We start from the raw sequence: 24,218 nt of genomic DNA, 5'->3' as shown, positions 1-24,218 counted from the left end.
TCGTCACTTTCGCGTACAGCACCTCTCGCCATGACACTTCCGGTTTCTCCCCATTTTATCTATTGTTTGGCCGTGAACCGGCTTTGCCTTTGGACGCGCTCCTTCCTGCCTGCTCCTCTGAATACGCTCGCGATGCTATCACTCGCGCCCATCAAGCTCGTCAACTGGCTCGCGACCCCCTCGTTGCTTCGCAAGTCTCACAAAAGACACGGTATATTTATTTATTTATTTACAAATACCTCAAAGACCCCAGTGGGCGGGGTTTTACAAGACGGGTGGATGAAAACAAAAGGTTACAAGCATAGGTACAGGTTACAAGTAAGCAAGTTTACAAGGTTACAAAATACAAGTACGAATGGTTTCGGTAGAAATGCTTAAAAAAGAGTGCACAATACAGAGTGAAAAACATGGCAAAATTAGTACAAATATTCTTCAATGGCCGCTTTGAAGCGAGCCGGATTCGTGAGCGCAATGATGTTTTCGGGGAAGCCGTTCCAGTCGATGGCTGTCAGCACGAAAAATGAATGAAGGTATGCAGATGTGCGTGCGTGGGGGGGGGGGTAAACTGCTTTGGAATGGTTTATGCGATTCGATGAGTGGTCAGCGGTTTTTATGAACAAGCTGCCACATGATAACGTGTTGTAAAATTTGTGAAATAGGCGAAGTCTCGCAACTTTACGTCTACTTTTAAGGGAGGGCAAGTTAGCTTTACATTTTAAATGTGTTACGCTAGAACGATAAGAATAATCAGAGAAGATGAACCTGGCTGCACGGTTCTGGACTGATTCGAGGATGGTACATAAGTTAGCTAGTGGTGAATCCCAGACAGCGCACGCAAAATCTAGTTTAGGCCGGACAAGTGTTTCGTAGGCTAGTAGTTTCACGGAGGGTGGAGCCAAGTTCAGGTTACGTCGTAGATAGCCGAGCGTACGATTCGAGTCATTTGTAATGCGGTTTATGTGGGATGACCATGAAATGTTACGGGAAATGTGAATGCCTAGATATTTAGTGGAGGATACAGAAGAGATGACAGAGTCATTTAAGGAGTAGTTGTATGTGCGATAAGACTGGCGACTATGGAATGAAATAACAAATGTTTTGTTAACGTTAATGACCATTAGCCATTTTCTACACCATTCTCTCAATCTTACGTAGGTCTTGTTGGAGCACTGAGTTGTCGGTGCGGTCAACAATGGGGCGATAAATGACGCAGTCGTCTGCGAATAATCGAATGCACGAAGAAATGTCAACTGGTAAATCGTTTATATATATGAGAAAAAGTAAAGGTCCGAGAACGGTACCTTGGGGAACACCGGAGAGGACAGGGGACAGAGAGGAAGAGTTATTGTTTGCGTATACGAACTGCTGTCGGTTGGTTAGAAAGTTGGAAATCCTTGCGAATACGTGTGCGTCAAGGTTTAGGTGTGAAAGTTTTAACAACAAGCGCTACGACGAACGTCACCGCACGGTCCACTTTACTCCGGGCTCCCTCGTCCTGCTCCGGTCTCCTGCGTCGTGTTGGCCTGTCCGAAAAGCTGCTCCAACCGTATTCTCAGATATACAAAGTGTTGCGTCGCGTCACAGTTGTGACATATGAGGTTGCTCCTACCCTCTCTACTTGGGCCTCGTCGTATACTGTCCCGGCTACGAGTATTGTCTACGTCGCGTGCCTTAAGCCATATCAGCACCCGCCGTTCGGTTCTGCTTAGACAGCACCGAGACAGTGCCTCTTCCGCCGGTGGTCATGTGATGGGGACCCTGTTCGAGCCAAACATGTGGTGGCCTCTGTGGCGCTGATGGAAGACGACGAGTACGACGACGCTTGGCTACCGTACTCACGCTGCTGCTCAATTCAGTGCTTCCCTGCTTATTCTAACAGCTGCAAATATTCGTGTCTTGCCACGTGACAATATCATGAGACAGCCATGGTTAATAACTGTATGGGTTAGCATTCTAATGTATGCCACTAGGATGTGTTTGGTATCAAATTAATGGTCCCGATGAAGGGAATCATGTAGGATAAATACCAAAATGCTTCCTGGTCATAGTCATGAGATAGTTATTGCGAGTCTTACATTGGGCTAAAATTCGACGTGACCCCGCTCGGGTGTGTATGGTATCAAATTGGCGATCTTGATGAGGGGAATCACGTGAGAGGAATAAAAAAGGCTTTGTGATTCTAATCATGACATAGTCACGTTGAGTTATACATTGGGTAACATTCAAGGTGAGGGTGCTAAAGCAAATAGGGTATCAAGTTCAAGGTTGCAACGAGGGGACTCACGTGGGGCATATAAATAATGCGTCCTGCTTAATGTCATGAGTCTGATGGTTAGTCAGATTTGATTAAAATTCCAAATAATTTTGCTAGGGTGCGTGGCGTATCAAATTAAATGTCTCGTTGAAGGGAATAACGTGGGACAAATATAGAAATGCTTTCTGGTTATAGTTATGAGATAGTCAAAATTTAGAGTGATGCCAATAGGGCTTGTTGGGTATCAAGTTAAAAGTCTCGATGAGGGGAATTGCTTGGAATAAATAAAGAAATGCGTCCTCCTTATCATCATGATATGGTCACGGCTAGTAAGTGATTGGGTTACAATTCAAAGTGATGCCGATAGGGCGTGTAGGGTATCAACGCATTGTCTCTGTGAAGAAAGGTGGATCGGAAGGAACCATCGAAAATCACGGCAATGAATAATGACCAGTTAAGTGAAAAGTCTTATTCAGTACCCGATAGATATAATTGTGCTAGTTAATTGTTGGCACGCCATTTTGAAAGCGTGGTTGTTTCGACATATTGCAGCACTCAATATTCGTCAACAAGCATGCGTCCCCACGAAACAGCTTAGGAACTATTGGGCTGACATGCCTCTTACGTATACGCTAAGAAGTACGTGGGTTGGCGCAATCAGCGAATGCCTTCGATCGCGCGCGCTTTAGTGCAAATTTGGAAGCATGGCTCGCTGCTGTTGGTGCGTAAACGTGTTGACATTGAATACGCGCTCCCATGCCTCACACTGAGTTGGTTGTTAAACAACGACATGAAATACTCCTTTAACTGTGCAGGTCGTGGACGTGCATGCTCATAAAAGTAAAATATTTGCCGCCTCATGACACTATTTCCTGCTGCGAAACAGGGACATCTTATTTGATACACCAAGATTTCCCGGCCGTTTGCTTGCTCAGAAGAACTTGAGCGTTTCAGCGGTGGGTGGGACCCGCGAACAGCTCTTTCCTGACACGACCGGGCGTTCTCCGCCACCGCGACGCTTTTATTTCGCGTTCGGCTCAACTCTTCCGCATACCCGTGCTGCAGCATAGGTGTTCGGATGATTTTTGTCGGCTTCCCTACGATGAGATTAAAAGAACATACCTCCATAGAACAAAAACGTGCGATAGGGATTGAACATAAGGGTGAACAAACAGTGCTTCAGGAAGCAGCCTACGACCGCACGTATTCTGGCAAATTTGCTTGTTTCGAAGTCTTTCCGACTCAGCACCGCGACCAATTCGCGGCGGCACTCAAGGGGCGCAGTTTATTTGTGCAGCGAATAGATTCCGCACAGGCAGGCATTTCTTTTGTCATGGTGCACTTCACACGTTTGTTTCACGAGTCCTTTGCCCCAACGCTGATTGTTGGTGCAGCCAACAATGGCGTAATCCCGTCCGGACGAGTAGTTCCTGCACATTGCCAAGTAAAGGCAATGATGGCAACCTTCCCCCAATTAAGAAAATAAACATCAATTGGGGATGAAAAGTCGAGCTTCCTGCTTGCACGGGTAAACGTAGCCTCACAGGCAACATCTGTCAGAACAAAGCGCTTGTGGGGTAGCCCCGCCGCCTTAGCAGGTTGGGGACAAAATTTATGGGAAAATCTGACAGCTCTCGGACGCTTTGAACGTTCCCATTTAAAGCCCCGTTGAACTTGTCGTACTGACGTACCGAATAAATTACACTGATTTTCAATGCCGCCTGGACGTCTGATATTCGCTCGCGGCACGGAGCAACAGCGTGAGACTGCGACGTCGTCTGCTCACCCCGCAGTCCCCAGAAAATTCCTGCCAGGTGGTGCCTCGATCGTTAGAAAATGGCGTACCCAGAAAAATCTAGTCTAATCAAGTTATTAAATCGGGGTACAGTGAGCAGCTGTTGGCTGCAGATGTTGACCCATCCCGACATTTAAAACGTTTTCCCTATTTTCATTTCCATCTTGCCCCTGTGGCTGTTCAACCGCGTTGTTTTGGTGGCTACGCGGGTGTTTTCCAGACATTGTGAGCCGCAGTATGTCAAGCAAGCTACGTTTTAAAGATGGCCTGGTCGATCAGTTCGACCAGGATATTGCTGAGGTGATAGAATACTAAGAAAACTAGGCCATGCGATCATTTGGCTGTGCTCGGCCTTGAATGAGCTGCGGGCGCTTGGCATGATAGCTTCCGGCGGAGAAACTGCAGTGGAACCACAACTAGTTCAACCACAGAGCACGGTGCTCGAAGGCGTTCGCCCTGCATCCCATCTGAACCTGACGTCGCACGTCGGCTTTCGTCCAATGTCATGGCGTGTTGTGCTGCCAACGCTGCACGTCCCCCACTTTTCTGGCGAGCCGCGCGAATGGAAGGCTTTTGGGACAATTTTGAGGCGACCATTCATAACCACCTGGTCCTACCCGAAATACAGAAATTCAAGTATTTAAGGTCTTACCTTACACGAGACGCAAGACGCACCGTTGATTAAATTCGCCTAAATGACGCCAATTACTGTCAGGCTGTGAAGATCCTCACCGAGCGGTTTGGACGCACAGAACTTCTCGTGGACGACTACGTAGATAGCCTACTCGCCATCGCACCGATTCAGTCGTCGACGCAAGTGGCACGCCTAGGAGTCCTATACGAGCAGCTACAATTCAGGACTGGCGGTCTCGAGAGCCATGGCATTCCAGCTTCCGTGTACGCGGTGATCCTGAACCGAGTCCTGAGGAGCTCGCTGCCAGAATACCTGGCCGTTGAGTACCGTCAGCGCATGAAGGAGGCAGGCAGGGACGCCATCGCCGACCCAACGCCTCGAGAGCAGCAAGTCAAGGCCATCATGGCGTTATTAAAGGTCTAGGTGGAGAGCAAGGAGGAGAGTCGAGCTTTGCGGTCAAATTCTGATTCGAAATGTCGCCAGATCGACAGCCGCCGAGAACTTCATCCTTGGCGGCCGGGTATGCATCCAGGTCAACGGATCTGCCGTCGGGAAGACCGCTAATGTGTTTCTTGTGTGATATTCAGGCCCACAAGGCAAAAGAATGCCGATCTGTCGTAACGGTCGAATAGAAGCGACGGCGCCTTTCAAAAAACCGCTGTTGTTTTAGATGCGCATACAAGGACGACTCAGAGGCTGCCGTCCACACAGACAACGAAAACCCTCGAGATTTCAAGGAGGAGAAAGAGAAGGAAGTGCCACCACCATGTGAGATCGAGTGTATCTTCCTTTCAGATAAATTGAAGAGCAAACGCTTACTGGAAGTAATATAAAGCCGACGAATGTTTACCAACAAAGCATTGCTGCAGGTTGAAGCCAGGCACGAGTCTGAGGTGTTCCATTTCAGCGAGGTTGGGAAAGCCGAGAAACCCAGTTGCGTCACGTCTGCCCAATTGAAGGAGGCAGCAAGACCCCGTGGAGAACCACCGGAACCGTACATTGAGCTGACAAGGAGCAGGAAAACGATCTCGTAAGGATAGGAACAACAACCGGAAGGGAAGCACAAAGCCGGCATGAGAACAGCACTGGACTCCCTGCACAACAGCTACGGTTTCACCAAAATATTAGGACTAGCAAAACATCGACATAACTGCACGGCTAAAGGACAGCGACCTCCTGCGGCAGCTAGACTTACGGTCTGGTTGTCGTCCGCATTACATTGGCGGCCCTTGGTATCGTGCTGTCTGCAGAATGTCGGAAGCACTGGTGGAGGCGAAAGATGGGATAGAATTCCCCGACCCCGTCGCAAGGATTGACCTTATGGAGAGAAAAAAACGAAATGTTTGGATTATGGGTTTAATAAGCATCCACCGAATATCTCGGGTATGGGACTGTGTTAAATCTACAGCTGGGTAGGCGCCATTCATCATAATCATCATGAAAACACCCCTGCCATTAACGGAAGCACGATTGATCCCTCTGAAGCACCAGATGATGTTTTGAATTGTAAGGGTCTTGGGTACTTGGTGAAGTAGGACGCTTATTCTACGACACAGCCGTCTGCGAACACCGGTCCAGAAAACCACGATGAGGATGGTTAGTCCAGAAGAGGACGAAGTGTTCCTCGAAGTGTTTGATGATGGGCATAATGTGCAAGAGAAATAAATTACTGTTCACGCTTCGGAGCTTTGCACTTGAAATTTGGCGTCCTTCAAAACTGAACTTGACATTACAAGTAGCATGTGTTTGCTTTAGCTACACGCTAATCACGACACGGAAACCAATAATTGTACAGCCCCAATGAGCTTACGACAACACTCCGAATGTTTACTTATGAAATGAGTGCACATAATGATCTAACGATGCGTTAATTGCCCGGTTCATATATTCTTCCTAAACCCTTCCCTTTGACGCCACAGTTGCTTTCATGCTACCGTTCTAGCATCTGCGATGCATTTGCACAGTTTACTCCTAACTGGTACTGATCAGCGGGATGCCCTTTTTATCAGCCCCACATGATTTTATTCATCGAAACCTTTAATTTGATATTGCACACACTCTGCCTGAATTACTTTGAATTTTAACCTAATTTATGAATTACAATGACTATCGCATAGGGATAACGAGGAAGCATCTCTTATTTGTCCCGAGGAGTTCCCCTCATCAAGAATTTCAATTTGATAGCCCATACCTTGCGGCAAAATCACTTTAAATGTTAACAGTATGTATGACTCACCATGACTATTTCACGATTATAACCAGGAAGCATTTTTTGCCCCACGCGAATCCCCGCACCGAGATCTTCAATTCAGTGTGGGGGACGCACTTGCGACATCCTAATGAATTTTAAATCGTTGTACGATTCACCCTGACTATGTCATTATTACTACCAGGATGTATTTCGTATTTGTTCAAAGTTATTTTCCTAATCGAGAGATTTGTTTTGAGACCCCATACACATGTGGGTCATCATTATGAAGTCCAACCTTTAATATGACACATGATAACTAAGTCATGAATGCGATTACGAAGCAGTTTTTGTTTGTCCTATGTGGTTTCCCTCCCCGAGACCTTCAATTTGATATCCCACAAGCCCCAGCAGCACATCACTTTGAATTTTAACCCAGTCTGCGGCTATTCATGACTCCCGTGTTACACGGTTCACCATTTTCGATACTTTTTTGTTATTTTTTTTTTAATTTTAAAAAATTTGTTTGATGAATTATATACATTTACGCTTTTATGATGAGAACAGGTTGAACTTTGTGATGTCTGCATTTTTGTGGAAATGCAGGGGAATACACGATGCTGGCCGAGGGGGGGCAGGCAGGGGGGTTCTCGGCAAAAATGCTACGCATTAAAGAAGCAAAGGCATATCATGAACTCATCGAGCTTCAGAGATTCGCGTGGACAGATCGCTTTGACACAAGGCGTTTTTTCTCGATGCAGAAAAAGAATACACGGAACCATAACCCTAAACAGCTTCGACGTAAATGAACGGAGCAGTCAGCCCAGGTCCCCTCGCCCAATCTTGTTTCTTTCGCCCCAGGGCAACAGCACACCATCGAGTCTGGACCGCCTCTATCATCAACACGCACACGGAGCCTACATCAAGAGTTTGGTGTCCAATATATACGTTCAATTGCTTGAAACCTACGCTAATCATCATGGCCACTAGTATAGCTGTATAATATCTGCAACGAAAATTGTTTCCTACCTCACAGGAGTTAGGGTGTGACGTAAGAGTTTGAGTTCACCAATTAGCACCCGTAATACTTTTTCCACGCGTGAATATAAAACTTTGAATGGTAATGAAAGCAATCCATCTGAAACGCCGAAAACTTCTGCACGAGAGAGTTCTGAGCCCATTTGAGTTCTGAATTCATTTTGAGTATTCAGTCCATTATCAGTTCTGAGTTCATTTGGAATTTTGAGTACATTTTGAGTTTGAGTACATTTTGAGTTTTGAGTACATTTTGAGTTTGAGTACATTTTGAGCTCTGAGTACATTTTAAGTTTGTGCACATTCTGAGGTTTGAGTACATTTTGAGTACGGAGTACATTTTGAGTTTGAGTACACTTTGAGTACTCAGTATATTCTGAGTTCTGATTACAGTTTTAGTACTGAGTACAGTTTCAGTTTGAGTACATTTTGAGTTCTGAGTAGGTTTTGAGTTGGCATACATTTTGACTTATGAGTACATTTTAAGTTTGAGTACACTCTGAGTTTTCTGTACATTTTGAGTTTAAGTACATTTTGAGTGTACATTTTGAGTTTGAGTACATTTTGAGTTTGAGTATCTTTTGAGTTTTGAGTACATTTTGAGTACCCAGTCGAAAAACGCAACAGAAAAATACGACACAATAATCCTGTGAGGGAATGGGACGTTCTGTAGTCTGTAGTAAACCCTGTCCTGTAGTCTGTAGTAAATCCTGTCCTGTAGTCTGTAGTAAATCCTGTCCTGTAGTCTGTAGTAAATCCTGTCCTGTAGTCTGTAGTAAATCCTGTCCTGTAGTCTGTAGTAAACCCTGTCCTGTAGTCTGTAGTAAATCCTGTCCTGTAGTCTGTAGTAAACCCTGTCCTGTAGTCTGTAGTAAATCCTGTCCTGTAGTAAATCCTGTCATGTCTGTTTTTGTAGTAAATCTTGTCATGTCTCGAATTTCAACTTGTTTCGCATAAGAAATTTACTTCCCATGATGCTTTTTCTATTAGGTACCTGAAGTATGCAGGATATGCGTAACAATTTCAATAAAAATATGTCCAAGAAACAAGCATTTGTGGGCATTCTCGCCTTTCTGGTAGAAGCTTAAAATTGTTTTCAGTGAATAACTGATTTCAGGAAGCTGTACCAAAAGGCAATGTAAGCAATGCAAAAAGTGGTACATTCACGCATGCAATCCAAAAGTTTGATGTTACGCAGACTGCACATGCCTGATCACAGTCCGAAAAAAAAAGCAGTTTGCGGTACTTATTCATTTTATTTTCCACTCTTTACAACAGTTTCTGGGCACTGCCATGGCTTCACTTGTCGAGCACAGTTTTGAACCATGAACCCTGCATTTAAAAAACAAACAAGCGTTTTAACCATAAAGGTGTGCAAAATGACTTTCAGTGCTACACGGTTTTTGAGCAAAAAGCGGCTCATTCAAGGGCCGCTTTCTGCAACTACACTGCCCCACTATGTGCTACTTAAAAAAAAGACGAGCAATACAATCAATACAAAGTGAAACCAAGAAACATTAAAACGCATAAAGCTTCCCCGCCATAACAGTTTATGTTAAAGCACTTTTGGTAAAAGAAACACCATGGGCATTAGCATTCCTTACCAACTTAGCGGCGCAGGTCCGAGCACTTCTGAGCCAGATACCGGCTCAGAAGCTTGTGCCGCTTGAAGCGCTCCTCGGTGGGGCAATTTTGTTCCTCCAGGTAGGTCCAGAAAGCCGCTGAAAAAGGCAAGCAAAAAACAGAGCGCCAGCTATGTACTGCATTTGCATGATTCTAATGCGCACCTCTTTTCCTAAATGTAGCCTTCAAGTTTGTGCGTGCATTACTATTGGGCGCCACACCGAAGCTGGCTCCAAAGCAACCAGCAGCATTGCTATGAAACGAACTCCTCCCGAAATCCAACTTTACCTAATCCAAAACAATCCATATACATCCTGGAATAAATTTTGATATGCCCATTCCTTCTGGACATACCTTAGCCAATTGTTCCACGTGTTCTACTGTAATTGCCCCACCCCCCCATTTCAGTGGTTATACTTCCACAGGTACAACTGCATATAGAGCAGATCTTTGTCAGTGCATGTTCCGAAGACATGGGTACGTGATTTGCGTAAATAAAGCAGACCTATATTTTCACGCAAGGTTTCACTGGCCCTTAGCATAAACATTGTTGAGAGCACGAACACTTCCACGTAGTATTCACGAATAAGCAGAGAATGAACCAACGGCCCCTCGCATTCAAAACTATGAAGGTCAAGGCACTGAATATTTAATTCCAGCAGGAGCTAGATAAGAAAGTTTATGAAGGACGAAGAATTTTTGCTGGTACAATTGCGTGCATCAAGTAAGATATCTTCTGCCAGGTGCACGGTGTAATGCTTTGCACACACGCCACAGAATCAGCGTCAAATTTTTTTTTTAATTTTTCTACTTAACTGTGCTTTACAATTAGGGGCACAATAAAACCATCCCAACATAGTCAATGTAAGCACAAGACACAAGAAAAATTATTCAAATACCCGTCAAACATGCACATGCAATATTCACTGTTTAAGTGCTGGTAAGCAAGAAACAAAGCCAGCATGACTTGGCTCAATGCCCAAAACAATAGTTATTTTATATTTTTAATTGGTGCTAAGTTCAGAATTGGTGCATGCTATGGGTGCACATAGACACAGCGCGAACATTGATATTTTTAACACAAATAAAATTGTATACACCTACATGACATCCCAGCCAGCTTCAGCGGCGAGAGGGCTTTGAAAGTGGTTTTGTTGCCTTTGGACACCGCTTTGTTTGACGCGCTGCCCGTCAGGCTCCTCTTTGCGAGGACCTCTGGTCCCCAAAGAGCCACTGCAAGCCGTTTACAAAACGTACTGTCCGCTGGTGTGGACATAAGGCTGACCCACGTTGAGTGGCCGATGTAGACCCCGTGCCCCAGGTGTACCTGCAAACAAGGAGTGGCTCAATATGTGCAAAGGAATTCCAAACCTGCAGGCAGCTGTCAACGCATGATCACAAATAGTTGATTGATTGATAGTAGGGTTTAATGCGCCGACGCAACGCCGGCGATGAGGCGCGCCGTAGTGGAGGGCTCCGGATTAATTTCGACCACCTGGGATCCTTAACGTGCGCCGAAATCTCGTACACGCAGGCGTTTTTGCTTTTAGCCTCCATCAGAAAAGCGGCCGCCGCGGCTGGGAATCGAACCCGCGACCTCGTGCTGAGCAGCGCAACGCCTTAGCCACCGAGCCATCGCGGCGGGTATGATCACATATAGTAATCTGGAACTTATATAATGCCCTCAGGGCTTTAAGGATGCCATAAATGAATTGAAACTGCGGTGCACACGATTGTCACAAGAATGAAACAAATCCACTGCAAAAACAAAGACGTACCAAGTCAGGCATAACTATTCGTAAGCACTGCGAACCCTAGCTACAAGTTATAGGGACCATAAAAGCAAAATACAACTTCGCTTAATTTAAAAGAACTAGGCTCCAGTACCTCACCCACCTCCATTCAAACCAAGTACGGCACTTAACTGAAAATATGGGAGGAGTGTTAACACACTTATATTTCGCATCTAAGTGACGTTCTATGGGCAGGAGTGACATCATATGGGCCAGCAGAATAAAAACACCCTAATATCCCACACCACCCTTGAATTTATGAATAAAATAGTTTAGAAAAAAATAGTAAATTTTCCTAGCACCACCCGTTTGAAGCCCGTCCATGCCAACACACTTCACTAGATGCTCGCATAAGCAGTCAGGTATAGCATAGCAGCCATTAAAATTTTAATTGGTACTTTGATACATTTCAAACAACGGAAACACATCGGAACAACCAACAATACACTTACATCACCAGCCTCGTTCACTTGCCCACAAGTGCTGTCGATGTCATCAGGAATTCCCAAAGCTGCAAAGTGAAAAACAGCAACTGTTAGCATGATACACAGAGGCATTTCTAACACAACGTAGCTGCTAGCAGACCACAAAAGAAAGAAATCTGTTTTGTAGGGAACAGAAGTACAAAATGAAAATTTCAGACTTTTGAGTTTCTAGTAACAAACCCTCACGGCACAAATCATATACAGCAGGTTATATATACAATATTATGCAGTAACTAAACCAGGTGAATAACAAAGAAGGTTGGGAGTGAAAGCAATGGCAGGCATAAAGACTTTCAATGTGTAGGTTGCCATTCAATGCTTCGGCGGTCATAATTAGTCAACTATCTTCATTGCTATGCGATGACTACGATTTCGAAATGCGTGAACTTTATTCATAATGATGAACACAGCCACCTGAGTACCAGCAGAAAGGGGTTGTGTTATGCTTGTGGGAGCAGCCTAGCAGACGACTGATGCACTGGCGGGATCGTTAAGTACACGCGAAATACTCTCACTCATTTCACTGCTGCTCACCGTGATAAGGCACTGATCACCTGCCGGTTGGTGCTCACATGATATTATTTAAAAATCAAGGGCCGTACAGCCCACCAATATTCAGCAGTAACCCACAAGCACCGGCCAAACTACATGTGAGCGCTTTATCACGCTGTGAAGCAGCAGAAGTGATAAAAAATTGTGTAGCCCAGCTATCTGTGTGCACAAACCAACGGCATTACGAACACTCTGTTCAAGAGTTTTCTGCCCCCATGCCACCATAAGGCATGAAAATGGAAACTTTCACATGTACGTCAAAACAAAACATTCAGTGATCTTCAATATGCAGATCAGGCTGCTTAAAATAGGCAGCATAAAGGAAGAAGGAAGCCTCAAAGGCAACAGCACGGCTGATTGAGCATAACGCACTACTGCTCCATGCTTTTTTAGTTAAAATGTGGCACCGTCTTTCACAAAAAAAAAGTTTTTTTCGTAGCAAAGCTACGTAAACAAATGAACAGAAAGAGTTTGAGCCGCAAAAAGCATTCTGGGCACATATACAGATGGGAAGGTACTGAACTCAGCCACCCAGGCTGCAAGCAGTCCACTAACCTTGCCAATTACCTATGTGTGTATACCTCAATGAAAAGTGGGGTTTTCTACAAAGAATATGTGCTGCCCATACCTGTTTGTTTTTTCTTTGACAGCAAAGGGGCCTTCAGTCCAGTGCCAAGTCCTTCAAAAGATGGGGGTGGGGAAGTAGAACAAATTACATTTGAGATACTAAATAACATGCGGCCTTGAAGATGCTAAAACGACGACCCATAAGAATTTATTATGGGTGCACATTTTTTTGAAGTACGTGCAGCACAAAAGCAACAACAAAACCACATCCAAGTTCAAGTACAGCCCCATCACTGAAAAGTTTATAACAGAAATAGATGGTCCTTAACCCTTTGTAGTTTGTTGTCAGGTCCTGCCCGAGAACGCATTACGGCCGTAGCGGTCCGCTGTCGGGCCACATCTGGCTTGGGCGTTAAAGATTAAGCTTCACGGTTTTTCTCGCTGTGATGTGCCTGCATTCTTTATATACATGATGTGCCATCTCTTGAGGGATATGTGACATTTGTTGAAGATTTCTTCTTTTCACACTAGAGTGCAGCACAATGTTCAGAACGGGCCTTTTGGATTTTAGAGCGCTTTCAAATGTGCGCTGTTCACTGAAAAGCATGGCCACTTTCTCGTTGCGTGCATTCTACAGGGGTGCACTTAGTAAAGGCGACAATGACTTCTACGAGGGAGAGAATTGCGTGCCATTATCAGTTAGTGGCGAGTTATTCGACAAAAGCATGCAACGAAGACCTGTGATGGTGGTGGGAGACAGCCCTATGCGGATCGTTACTCTGCGAGTTATGCATCTAGTAGAGGGACAATAAAATGTAATAGAACCATTTTTCCTGTCATCTAGAGGTTTTGATTGTCAACAGCTTTATTTGGAGGCACACAAAGCTGCAGAATCATGGCGAGAAAGAGCAGCGAAACTTGCAGTATTGCCGCAGCCTGAATTGGCAGCTGCTGGGTGATCTGAGGGTTTGAGCCAAACGCGGGGCCCATGTGCATGTATGACGTGCGAGAAAAGGCTAGATGGGACGTGCCATTTCATCTACAAGCTCCTAGGCTGAAGCAGCAAGGACTGTGCTGTTTGTAGCGATAGAAAAACAAAAGGAGGCATGAGGGACTGTTTTTCTCCAAAACCTGCAGAAACCCTGGAGGTTTCTGCAAAAAACCTGCACCCAGGAGAATGCTTCTAGCGGTTTCACATGCAGCTCAAACAACGGTAAAAGAGTTGCAAGCAGAATGCAAGAGAAAAAATAGATTTCCTATAAGTTTTCCTTGTTTTCCTTTGCGACGCTAGAAACTGGCAAAATAGTTGAGGACAGGAATGGCCAGAAAGTGGGTAAAATTTCCGCACCGCAAAAAGTTTGTACCAAAGAATCAAAACGTTAGACCATTTTAAACAATAAACTTTTGCTGCAAATACTATATTTATAATGCACGCCATGATCATTTTTGAATAATACGACGCAGGCTTGAATATAGAACATTCCAAGCACTTTTCCTCCAAGTAGGCTTTTAGATCTTACCAATTGAAGCCGAGGCTGTTGCCGCCACATTTCCTGCTGTGGGAGCAGGGCTCACTGTGCAGCTGGATGAAGCAGCCAGTGCTGATCCTGAGAAAATAACATAAATGCTGTGATAAGTGCAGACATCTCTAGTGAAAACAGTAAAACTGACTGTGCAATAATAAAAGCCCTTTTCCGTCATGGTGTTGACTGGGGCATTTTTAAGCTATTTACGCTGGCACCCGCACGGCTCAGTTTAAAGAACACTGCAGTCGTTGAAAATCCGGAATGCTCCAGGACTACTTTTCGTAGGCTGAGATGTCGCATTTTGTCATATATAGCTAGGGTTGTTCGTTTTCGGGTTTTATATTTTTTCAAATTCGGGGGGTAAAAATCGGGCGGTATTTTTCAAACTGATATTCGGGGAAAAATCGTTTTTTTTTGCGAAACCATTCCTTCGGGTTTTTTCGGGTTAAATATACGGTTGTACTTATCAGAACTTACACTGAGCTTTTCAAAACGTATCACGGGCTTTTTAAGTATAACTCGTTAAATTTGGTGTTTCAAGCTGGTAATTGGGACAGACACCAGAGTATTATAGCAAATACAGTATACTACCCGAAATTTTGTGTTTGTTTGAAAATGAATCAGTGGTGTTTGAAAATGAATGAATCAGTAAACATTGACTCTTAGAAATTATACATTTTATTCTCGAAAATCTGGTCATCGATTTTTTACACGTCCTTGTTGACATACATTATCATCTGCATGCGCAACATGTCAGTCTCCATTCGAGATCTGTCCGGTCGTTGAACATATCTCAGCTGGGAGAAAGTTCTCTCCACATCACAGCTACCATTAGCTAGGCACAACAATGTCAGTGCAGCTTTTGCAAGCCTTGGGTAGCGAGAAGTAGAGTCATGCCAATACTCGATTAGTTCGACAGCTGGGTTTGTGGGGCTCACTTCCAGCAAATACTGGTTGAACTCGTCATTAAGGGAATCTACATTGTCGGTTACGGACATGAACAGAGGTCGGTAGTCCTCAAATGACTGCCCCAGCAGACGCTTCTGAAACGGATCAAGGACGGCTCCCAACTTCCACAAAGTTAGCTGGTTTTCCTCTTTTTCTGAGACGTTCCGTCCAAGAGTGCAGCGCCATTTTGTGGCGCTGCACTCTTGGAGAAAGGAGAAAGGGGTGACAAAGGAGACAGGTAGTGGTGAGAAGAGAAGGGGAAGAGCATCAACACGAGTTAGCAGCAACTCACGATTGTGCAGATCGCTACAGGGAGGTTTATTCGGGGAGAAATCGGGTTTAACCCGATTCTCCTGAAACTTGTTCGGGGTGCAAGAATCGGGTAAAATCGGGTTTTACCCGAAAACGAACAACCCTATATATAGCTGACTAGGGCCTAAAGGCCACACATATTTTTTTTTTGTCACGAAGCCATCCCCTTTAGCAAACAGTTCAAAAGGAAGGGGGGGGGGGGGAATATGATGGGTCCTTTCCCACTTCCATATGCCAGTGTCAGATTGTCATTCAAGAAAGCTTTGAATTATGCAAAGACAATAGTCTTTCTTGGGCTACCAAAAACGCAGAAATTTTGGTCTGCCTGTCTGCCTATGACTCGATTCAGCCAGCCGGCCAAAATGAAAAAGAAGCTGTGCAATAGATTTACATACCCACAGCCAAAACTTAATGTGTAAGTCCGGTGGCAATGTTTGTACTTGTCAACATTGTTGAACAAGAACACATGCAAATATGAGGCAAAAAATTAATACATAAGTGATATTTACAGTGTTCCTTTATAAATTCACTCCATCTCCTGCTGTCGCCCCTGCCACTATAGCTTCTGGTAGCATTTTAAGAAATCAAATGGCAACAGTTATGAAAGGTTCCATGTTTCGCTTGGAATGCACGAGGGTAAAGGGAAACGTTTGAAGTAGGGCGCCTTGATCCACGCGTGTCTCTGCTGTACGGCAGTGCTGGCATTGAGGCATCCGGCCTGGTGCCGTGGTAAATTTACGTTGACTTGAGCAAACCTCTAGTGTGTTTATCATGGGAGGAGTGCGACGGGAGCGGAACAGCATGAGGTGAGCAGGAAAGCATTAAATTTTCAATGTAAACCGTCATACGCGCCGCTTACGAGAGCGCCCATCAAATATCCTTAGCGGCGGCCTTATCGTCTAGCCAGCCGGCATCCCCGAGCGCTTCGAAGCTCCCGCCATAGGGTTCGCGCCTCCCCATTGGCGAAACCATGACGAAACTGGTCAGGCTGCCGCACGCAGCGCGAGTCACTTCCCGCCGCCGGCACGCAATCGCGGACGCCGGTGTGAAAAAAAACGCGCGTGCAAGGCTCATAAAGATTCACAAATGCTTGCTGGGACGACGAAACCCAACAAGCATGAGCGAACTCGAACGAAGTGCAAAGCGGCGGCTTGCGGCGGCGGCGGCGGCGGCAACGCCAGAGGCGATTAGGCTTACAACCACGGAGGATATTTGTTGGGCGCTTTCGTAAGCAGCGCGTCACGTTTTACAACGAAATTTTCGCCCACGTTATCCGCTTTTTTTCTCGCATGCCCCTCTCATATGCCCCTCGAGTTGCGTTTCAGCGAGAGGTTAGAAGTGGTCGCTGGAGCTACCCGCATAGCGCGGGTGGTCTCCGCGGCTGCGTCAGCGCGCCTGTGGCTTGCGGGGCGCGTTTTGAGTTTTTGCAGGGAGAAAACCAATTTGGTGCTGGAGGATGAGGTGAGGTCAAGTTAGGGGTAAAGACAGCAGTGAAGAGAGATTGAGGTGAGGTTCATGGTGCTTAATGCATGCTGAAAAGGGGTTACCTAACGAGCCTCAATGTAACGGTGAAATGGAATTTGAGCAGTTATTTTACTTAGAGGTAAGGTCAAAGCTAATTAGGTCAAAGCATTGAAACAGCTAGGCAGCCACCAACTCTGACGTCACCCTTAACTAAAAATACAAAGCCACAAGCACAGATTGCGAATGGCACTATTGACTTAGTTCTGTTCGACATTTCCCCTTATCCATTTTGTGACAATAGAAAAAAACACTGATATTAATTGGCTTTGAGCATTCGGTACAATAGTTTCTAGAAAAGCAGCACAGGTGCACTAAGACAAAGCAATGATGTTACCAGATGGTGTAGGCACTGTTTCATCACTGCGTGGCACAGCCGGTGGTGCCACAGCCGGTGGTGGCACAGCCGGTGGTGGCACAGCAGGTGGTGGCACAGCAGGTGGTGCCACAGCCGGTGGTGCCACAGCCGGTGGTGGCACAGCTGGTGGTGGCACAGCGGGTGGTGGCACATTCCGGCTCAATCCGGCCCCCGTTCCAGTGGCACGTGCAGAAAATGCTGCAAAAATTGCACATGATCACTTCAACCATTCCAGACTTGCAATGCCTTCCCCTCCAACCTTCCCACGAAAAACTACATTTTCAAGCTGCAAATGTCAGTATTTCTAGAATCAACCAGTCCGGTTTCCTCCTGCCCCGATTGTTCACTAAAAAATAAAACAAGCACAACAGCCAACGTCTACTGAAGTGTTTCTATACGAGCGCACCTTTCGTGGAGCTGGATAGAACCTACTTTGTTGGGTTCAAGCAGGCGCATCGGATATAAGGGGAATTTCATTTTTTAGAAAAAAAAAATTTCGGATTCATAATCTTACCAAACTGTGAGAGTGATGCTGCTCTCTTTGATGTTGCCTCTGCCGGTGTACTTGCGCTTTCACCTTTTCCACGATCATTTGCAGCAGATGTGCCTGAAAATTTTCACACACTTTAGCAGAAGCACACGGACAATGCTCACACTGTAAAGTACGGCAGGTGTAAGCTGCAGCTATCAATTTGTAGTGACCTTGCACTATTTCGCGTTCATTACATACTCTCGGTTCCAATTTTGAAATGCACGTACACAATCGCTTACACAGTGAAAGCTTGTTCATTCAAATGTAAAGGGAAGCCGTCAAAGTTTGAATACAACCAACTGCAACTGTGAAGCAGAAAGGCAAATAATTTCTTGGTTAATGGAGTACCAACACGAAATTTTGGTATTAAGTTTTTTCGCCTACCAGACCACTAATCATATACTGACACATTAGACGGTCGAGCGCAGCAGAAGCATTCATGAACGGCGTCATTTATTCGTGTCAGTTTCGGTTTCAACAAAACGGACACCGAGCGGCCACCATTCTTGCCATACCGCTGCCGCTCTGGACGCGCATGCGAGCGCACGCGTGCACCCAGACCAGCCGAGGTCTTCACCGTCCCCACATGCCCGGGCAGCATGACGCCAGTCCCAAAACCATGACGTGTACACACGCCGGAGCAGTGCGCACCAACCACAGCCAGCACGTCGGCTTCGTCACGGGAGCCTTGACATCGACAGTATGGGGCAAGTAGCAGATGATGTCATGTCAGCCCGGGCGCTCTGGGCTTTCTTGTGCGGGCGAAGATTAAAGTGGATTTAAAATATGTTATGCCGAACGGTTGCTGCTGAAACTTGCTGGGAGATATCTCCTGATAAAGAGGAAGCATTTTTAAGTAGTTATCTAAGCTTTGAAATTTCGTGTTGGTGCTCCTTTAGGTCCGTAATTGGTGTCTGCCTTTTGCCCTTGAAGGTGACATCCAGCACTTTGTGATCTAACAAGCAAATAAATATACAGTGGCGGCAGAAGGTGCTTCTGACCTGAGCAATTATGTCATCTGTCAACACACCACACCAGCGCACTCTGTCCACAGCCATGTCATCAGCAATGAAGACTAGAATTTTACCCAATTTTACCTGGAAAATCTGTTTTTTCCCATTTCATCTTCTCTCTTCCTTCTTCCTTAATTACAATACTAGGGGGCACAGTCTTGTGCATAGGCAGCGAGTGCATTTCCCTGCCATGTGTCAGATGCCAAGTCGCTGACACCATGGCCCGTACTTCCAATTACCCGTGGCAGAACCTGCCTGTGTTCAAATTAACAGGCTTCCTTATGCATAGACTTCTATGGAGACTTGGCCGGACCAAATTGTACAGTTTTAATTATCCATGTATTCGCATTACTGAAGTTTAAAATGAAGAGCTTTCAAAGAAATAAAGCAATTCTCTCCGTCGTTTCGCATCTCAAGTTGCTGGTCACCTTTTTCAGAGCTGCACTGTCATATAGGTTTATTTACTGAGCGAAAACGCCCAGCTTTCACTCGTTAATTACTGCGGCTATGAAAAACCGTTCCATTTAAACGACAATTTTGGCGCCCTTTTTCATACTGTTCATGGCGTTTCTGTAACAGGTAAAGCTATTTGAGCTAGCTTAAAAAATGAATTTTTAAAAAACGTTTCGTTTTCATTTATCAAACAGAAATGTAATTTCTGGGACTAACTTGCATGAACTGTGTGAGCAAATGGTGAGTGGTCATCGCACGTCACTGCTACTGGAGAATAATTTGTGCTGCTCACAAATACACGTCTCATTTCAGTTATCATGGCACCAATATTGAACTGGGAGACAGGTTGCTCTGCGCCAGTAATGTTTAGTAAATTTGGTTAAAAATATTAAGTAGCGCCCGTTTGCAAAGTTAGGTTTTGACTTTAGGCCGTTTAGCTGCCATAGCACATCGTTCTAGGCCATGTTGCAACGGGACCATTCACAAAGTTTACATCGGTTTCGTTTTCATTTCTGCATTTCAAAATTCATATTTTGCACATCTAGCAGAGGCTTAGGTCGGCAGCTGCCAATAACAAACAATTTTCTGTGACGCCACATGGGGAGTTGAAACTTCTGCATATATTTTACCGAAATCTAGGTTATTTGTTTGAAGTTTGCGATAAGAGTGGCATCATTGTTATTGGGATAAAACACTTTTTAATGAACTAACTTTTTTTCTGTCTTTGTGGCCATTTTAAAAATGCCTTTCTGTACTTAGACTGAACAAACACACTCAAAATCTTGTTAGGTTCAAATTACATTCTCAGATATCAAGGCAACAAATTCCCCCTGACCAAAAACAGAAAGTCGCATTTGCAACCTTACCGGTCAGTGCAGAAGGTGCCGTGCTGCTGGTGGGTTCCTTCGGCCGGGTTGACACGCAGCCAGAGGTGCTCGAGTTTGCAGTGACACGTGCCGGTTCGTCGAAGGTAATAGTGCGCACTGCAGCATAGCAGGAGCATGGGCAATGTCAGTGTACAATACTGCTTGAGCAGATTGTACTCTGCAGTTTCTCTGAAATGCACAGCTATCACAATGTCCAATCCAAACCAAACAATGAACTTTTGCAGACTCTCAATCCTTGTATGCTTATTTCATAATACCTTCATCATTCCGTCTCTGATCATAACCAGGTGCACCAGCAAAAGGCACAGCAGAACAAATAATGGTGGTTCATTGCCAGCTAAAGCGACTTGTTTTTTTTCTGTTGGTGGCAAGAACCAGGACGGTAGTGTGGAAGATTTCAGCACTCTGTGAAGAACCTGAGGCATGTTGTCCAAAGTACTTTACAGGCCTGCACTATGATACATGAACCTTACAGCCCAAAATAGCCTCAATACGTAAAACCCAAACTTGAAATTCCCCCTCATGCTTTTCTTTAATTTCAAGCCCATGTGTCACACGCCAGAGTGCTGATAAAATATTAATGCAGCGACACTAACATACATTGAAACTCTTCACACATTCCCAACAGCTAATTGTAAAAAAAATTACGCCCACCTCCCCTCGCGGGAACCCTGGTGTGATGCGACGCTGAAGGGGGTTCCATTGTGCGTTTCCATTGGGTCGATTACTCGAATTGCGTGAGCAATCGTCGGGTAATGCGAGAGAGAGAGCGTAGTGCGGACGACCGTCGACAGAGACCGGCCGGAGCGCGGCACTCTGCTTGTATGCGCAGCGCGCCCGAAGGAGAGGAGACCGCGGAAAGAGAGGGCGCTGCACATGCACACAGCGCGCTTGCGCCGCGCGCAGCGCCACCCATCGGCGGAGTGAGAGAGCGCGCCACACTGCGCGCGCCAAAGATGTTGGGGAGAGGGCGCGCTATCACGGCGAGAGGAGAGTGGGTGAGCGGAGAAGAGACGCAGCTGTGCGGACGCGGACGACGACAACAGACGCAGGACAGGGCCGCCGGCAAGAGATGCTCCTCTCAGCGTCGCATCTAAAAGGCCTGAACAGTCTGTATTATTTAGAATGAAAAGCAACGCAAGTAACGAACTTAGTGCTCTCGTAGACAACAGCGAAATCTACTTAGAAGCCAGCACTAGCCAGTTCAGTACATAGATGAAGAAAATCACAGTATGCACAAAAACAAACATTAGGCCAGATATCGCTTGCGTACCATGGTGAAAAAGTTTTTCGCAGAGCAATTGCTGCAGATCTCTGTTCAACTTGCGCAACGTGTCCACCTCCTCCCGTGCTTGTTCGAGGTCCCTTTTGAGCTTTGGCAGCTCCTGCACCGCTTCCCGCAGTAGTTTTACTTCTTGGTCAGGGTCTTCCGTTTGGTCCGGCTCATTTTGCAGGTCTGCTCCAAACATGAGGTCTCCCTCATTTTCATGTGCTGCCTCTGCTCTCAGATGCTTCAGCAATCTGTTTCCTTCTTGTCTGTCTCGGCGCATCTATTAATGAATAATGCAGACAGGGAGACTTGTAACATCCACACAAGGCCCATTTTCTAGTTTTACTTTGGATAATGCTATATGTATGATTTGGAGCCCTGGCTGCAGGAAATGGCTGTCTACAAGATCAGAGTTCTTATAGAGCATCTCTTTTGCACAGCACACCAGCATGAGCTGCAGTGCGTGAACCACGTGACGGGCATGCTTAGGTACCCAGGGATTAGTAAAAGTGCAATAGCAACAGAGGTTATGTCACACAAACACTATGTATATGGCCCCATAAAAAAGACTGAAACGTTGCCAGCACTAAGGCCCACCTCTGTGACTATACATAGCTTACACATGACATCATCACGACTCTTTCTTGCAACCCACTTTCAGCTTTTTAAGTGCTCCGAAAGATAAGAGCACCAGATAAGTGGGCAGCCTTTCGCCCTGCTTGTGGGTCACAAACATGGCAGCTACGGTGACCTCACCTTTTTCGTCGCTGGCAGTGGACCCTGTCCTACACGCTTGCGGCTCTTGCCGCGGTTCTCAATCCACAGCTCAACTTCGCGTGTGGTGTCTGTGATAAAGATGAACAATGACATTGAAGGCACAGTGCAAGGCAATTTTTGCTTCACAATATTGAAAGTTCATCTCTTTAGTACATGTTCCGCAGACGCATTTTTCGTAGGAAGTCGACCTTCTGCTTAAAAAACAATACTTTAGAAAGCAAGCCGCCTTTTCAAACGTGGCCCATCTTTATCGTCAGTTTTTAAACTGTAGCTGCATGCGTAAGACACATTTAGAAAAGGATAGCCAAGCTGCACAGACTGAACGAAAAAAAAAAAAAGCCGGCGAACTCTAACAGAAACAGCCTTTCTGGCCGAGTCCAGCTGACTGATGAACACGTATTTTGCTTCAGCCGCCATAAGAAATAGGGGTGGACTGAGCAATGCACTTCCATTTATCGTTGACGGACAATGACTTACGCCATGAACTTTACTCTAAAGAGCAGGGAACTGTTCCAGGATGAAATATAGAACCGCGGCGGAGGGCGTGAGTTAGGGCCGCGAGACGGTACGCGCGCCAACGAGCGAGCAATTTCCCGACGCGATTTTGTAGGCGAGCTTCAAGAGTACGGCACGCATACCACGACGGCGGCAGCCGGGCCGCGTGTAGACCGAGGATTCCCCGAAGCCATAAGGATACATGGGAAAATCGAACGCCGGACTGCTTCTCGCGGAGTCTGCGTAAGTCCGCGACTGCAAATCGAAGTGCCCCAGCCTTAGGTACAAGAGGGGCGGGTGATTTCGACGTTTGCGCCAGCCAATAATTTATTCAAAACGGTAATTATAGGCTCATTCACTGCAATTAGTCTGGCACCTTCAAAAGTGCAAAAAAAGTGGTACATGGGCTACAAGGATCCACTTGCATGCAAAGTAAAACACTTGCTTTGAAGCTGAAGTAACGCCAACGAAAATCAACTCACCTGCCATGTACAAAATCCTGCAGCGGTAATACCCGCATTGCGTCTTTTCGTCCCCCTCCCAAAACGCCTCGTAGAACTTGGCTTTGTCGTAGTCGTCAATGTCAGTCGGTTCAAAATTACTGACGGTGTCATGCTTTACCACGTGTTCCTCGGACTCGCCCTCATATTGTATCGCGAGATACATGGCTGCGTGTCGAGAAACCGACTAACCACGACTAACCCGCGAACAACACAGACACAATACACCACACACCACGCACATACGCACACACACACACGCTCCCCTTTGCCCCCACACAGTTTGTTCTTCCGCTGCGTGGAAAGTAGTTCGCTGGGAATTGTAGTTTTCTTGAATAAAAATAAACTGGGGCACTACAAGGTGTTTCTGATGTAATTTCATTATAATATCAAATGCTTACGCGTATAGATAACACAAAATAATCATGGTGCAGGAATATTTGCTGCGCTGTCCGGAGGAGTGATACATCCTAGAGATTTACTTGTAGGCACCGTCGCACCTTGCCGTTCGTTGCATGTAGGCATTGTGTGCACATTGTTACTCACCCAAATTAAAATTTGCGCTAGGTTATCTTTCAATAACGTATAGTTTTTTGCCCCTTTCATTTTTTGAAAAAAACACCACGGAATGAAATTATCCTGCCTTATTACACGCATAATAACACTGCAGCTTGAATAAACGATCGGAAAATGTTTAAGT

General features: G+C 45.6%; 1 protein-coding gene across 1 annotated transcript; it reads right to left on the bottom strand.

Moving 5' to 3' along the window:
* Positions 1–9,363: 9,363 nt before the first annotated feature.
* LOC144164108 (uncharacterized) lies at positions 9,364–22,450 on the bottom strand. Its single transcript, XM_077694660.1, has 9 exons — positions 21,750–22,450; positions 20,456–20,572; positions 18,106–18,198; positions 17,571–17,789; positions 14,447–14,533; positions 12,988–13,038; positions 11,775–11,833; positions 10,634–10,856; positions 9,364–9,627 (listed from the first exon to the last, which is right to left on the bottom strand). Exons 1-9 carry the CDS (start codon positions 22,024–22,026, stop codon positions 9,515–9,517), a joined length of 1,239 nt encoding a protein of 412 aa, XP_077550786.1. The 5' UTR covers positions 22,027–22,450; the 3' UTR covers positions 9,364–9,514.
* Positions 22,451–24,218: the final 1,768 nt, after the last annotated feature.

Source organism: Haemaphysalis longicornis, unplaced genomic scaffold (genome assembly GCF_048455015.1).
Source record: "Haemaphysalis longicornis isolate Haplotype H1 unplaced genomic scaffold, Haemaphysalis longicornis Haplotype H1 scaffold_13, whole genome shotgun sequence".
In the NCBI taxonomy this organism is placed as follows: domain Eukaryota; kingdom Metazoa; phylum Arthropoda; class Arachnida; order Ixodida; family Ixodidae; genus Haemaphysalis; species Haemaphysalis longicornis.
This window is presented reverse-complemented; position numbering and strand designations above follow the sequence as displayed.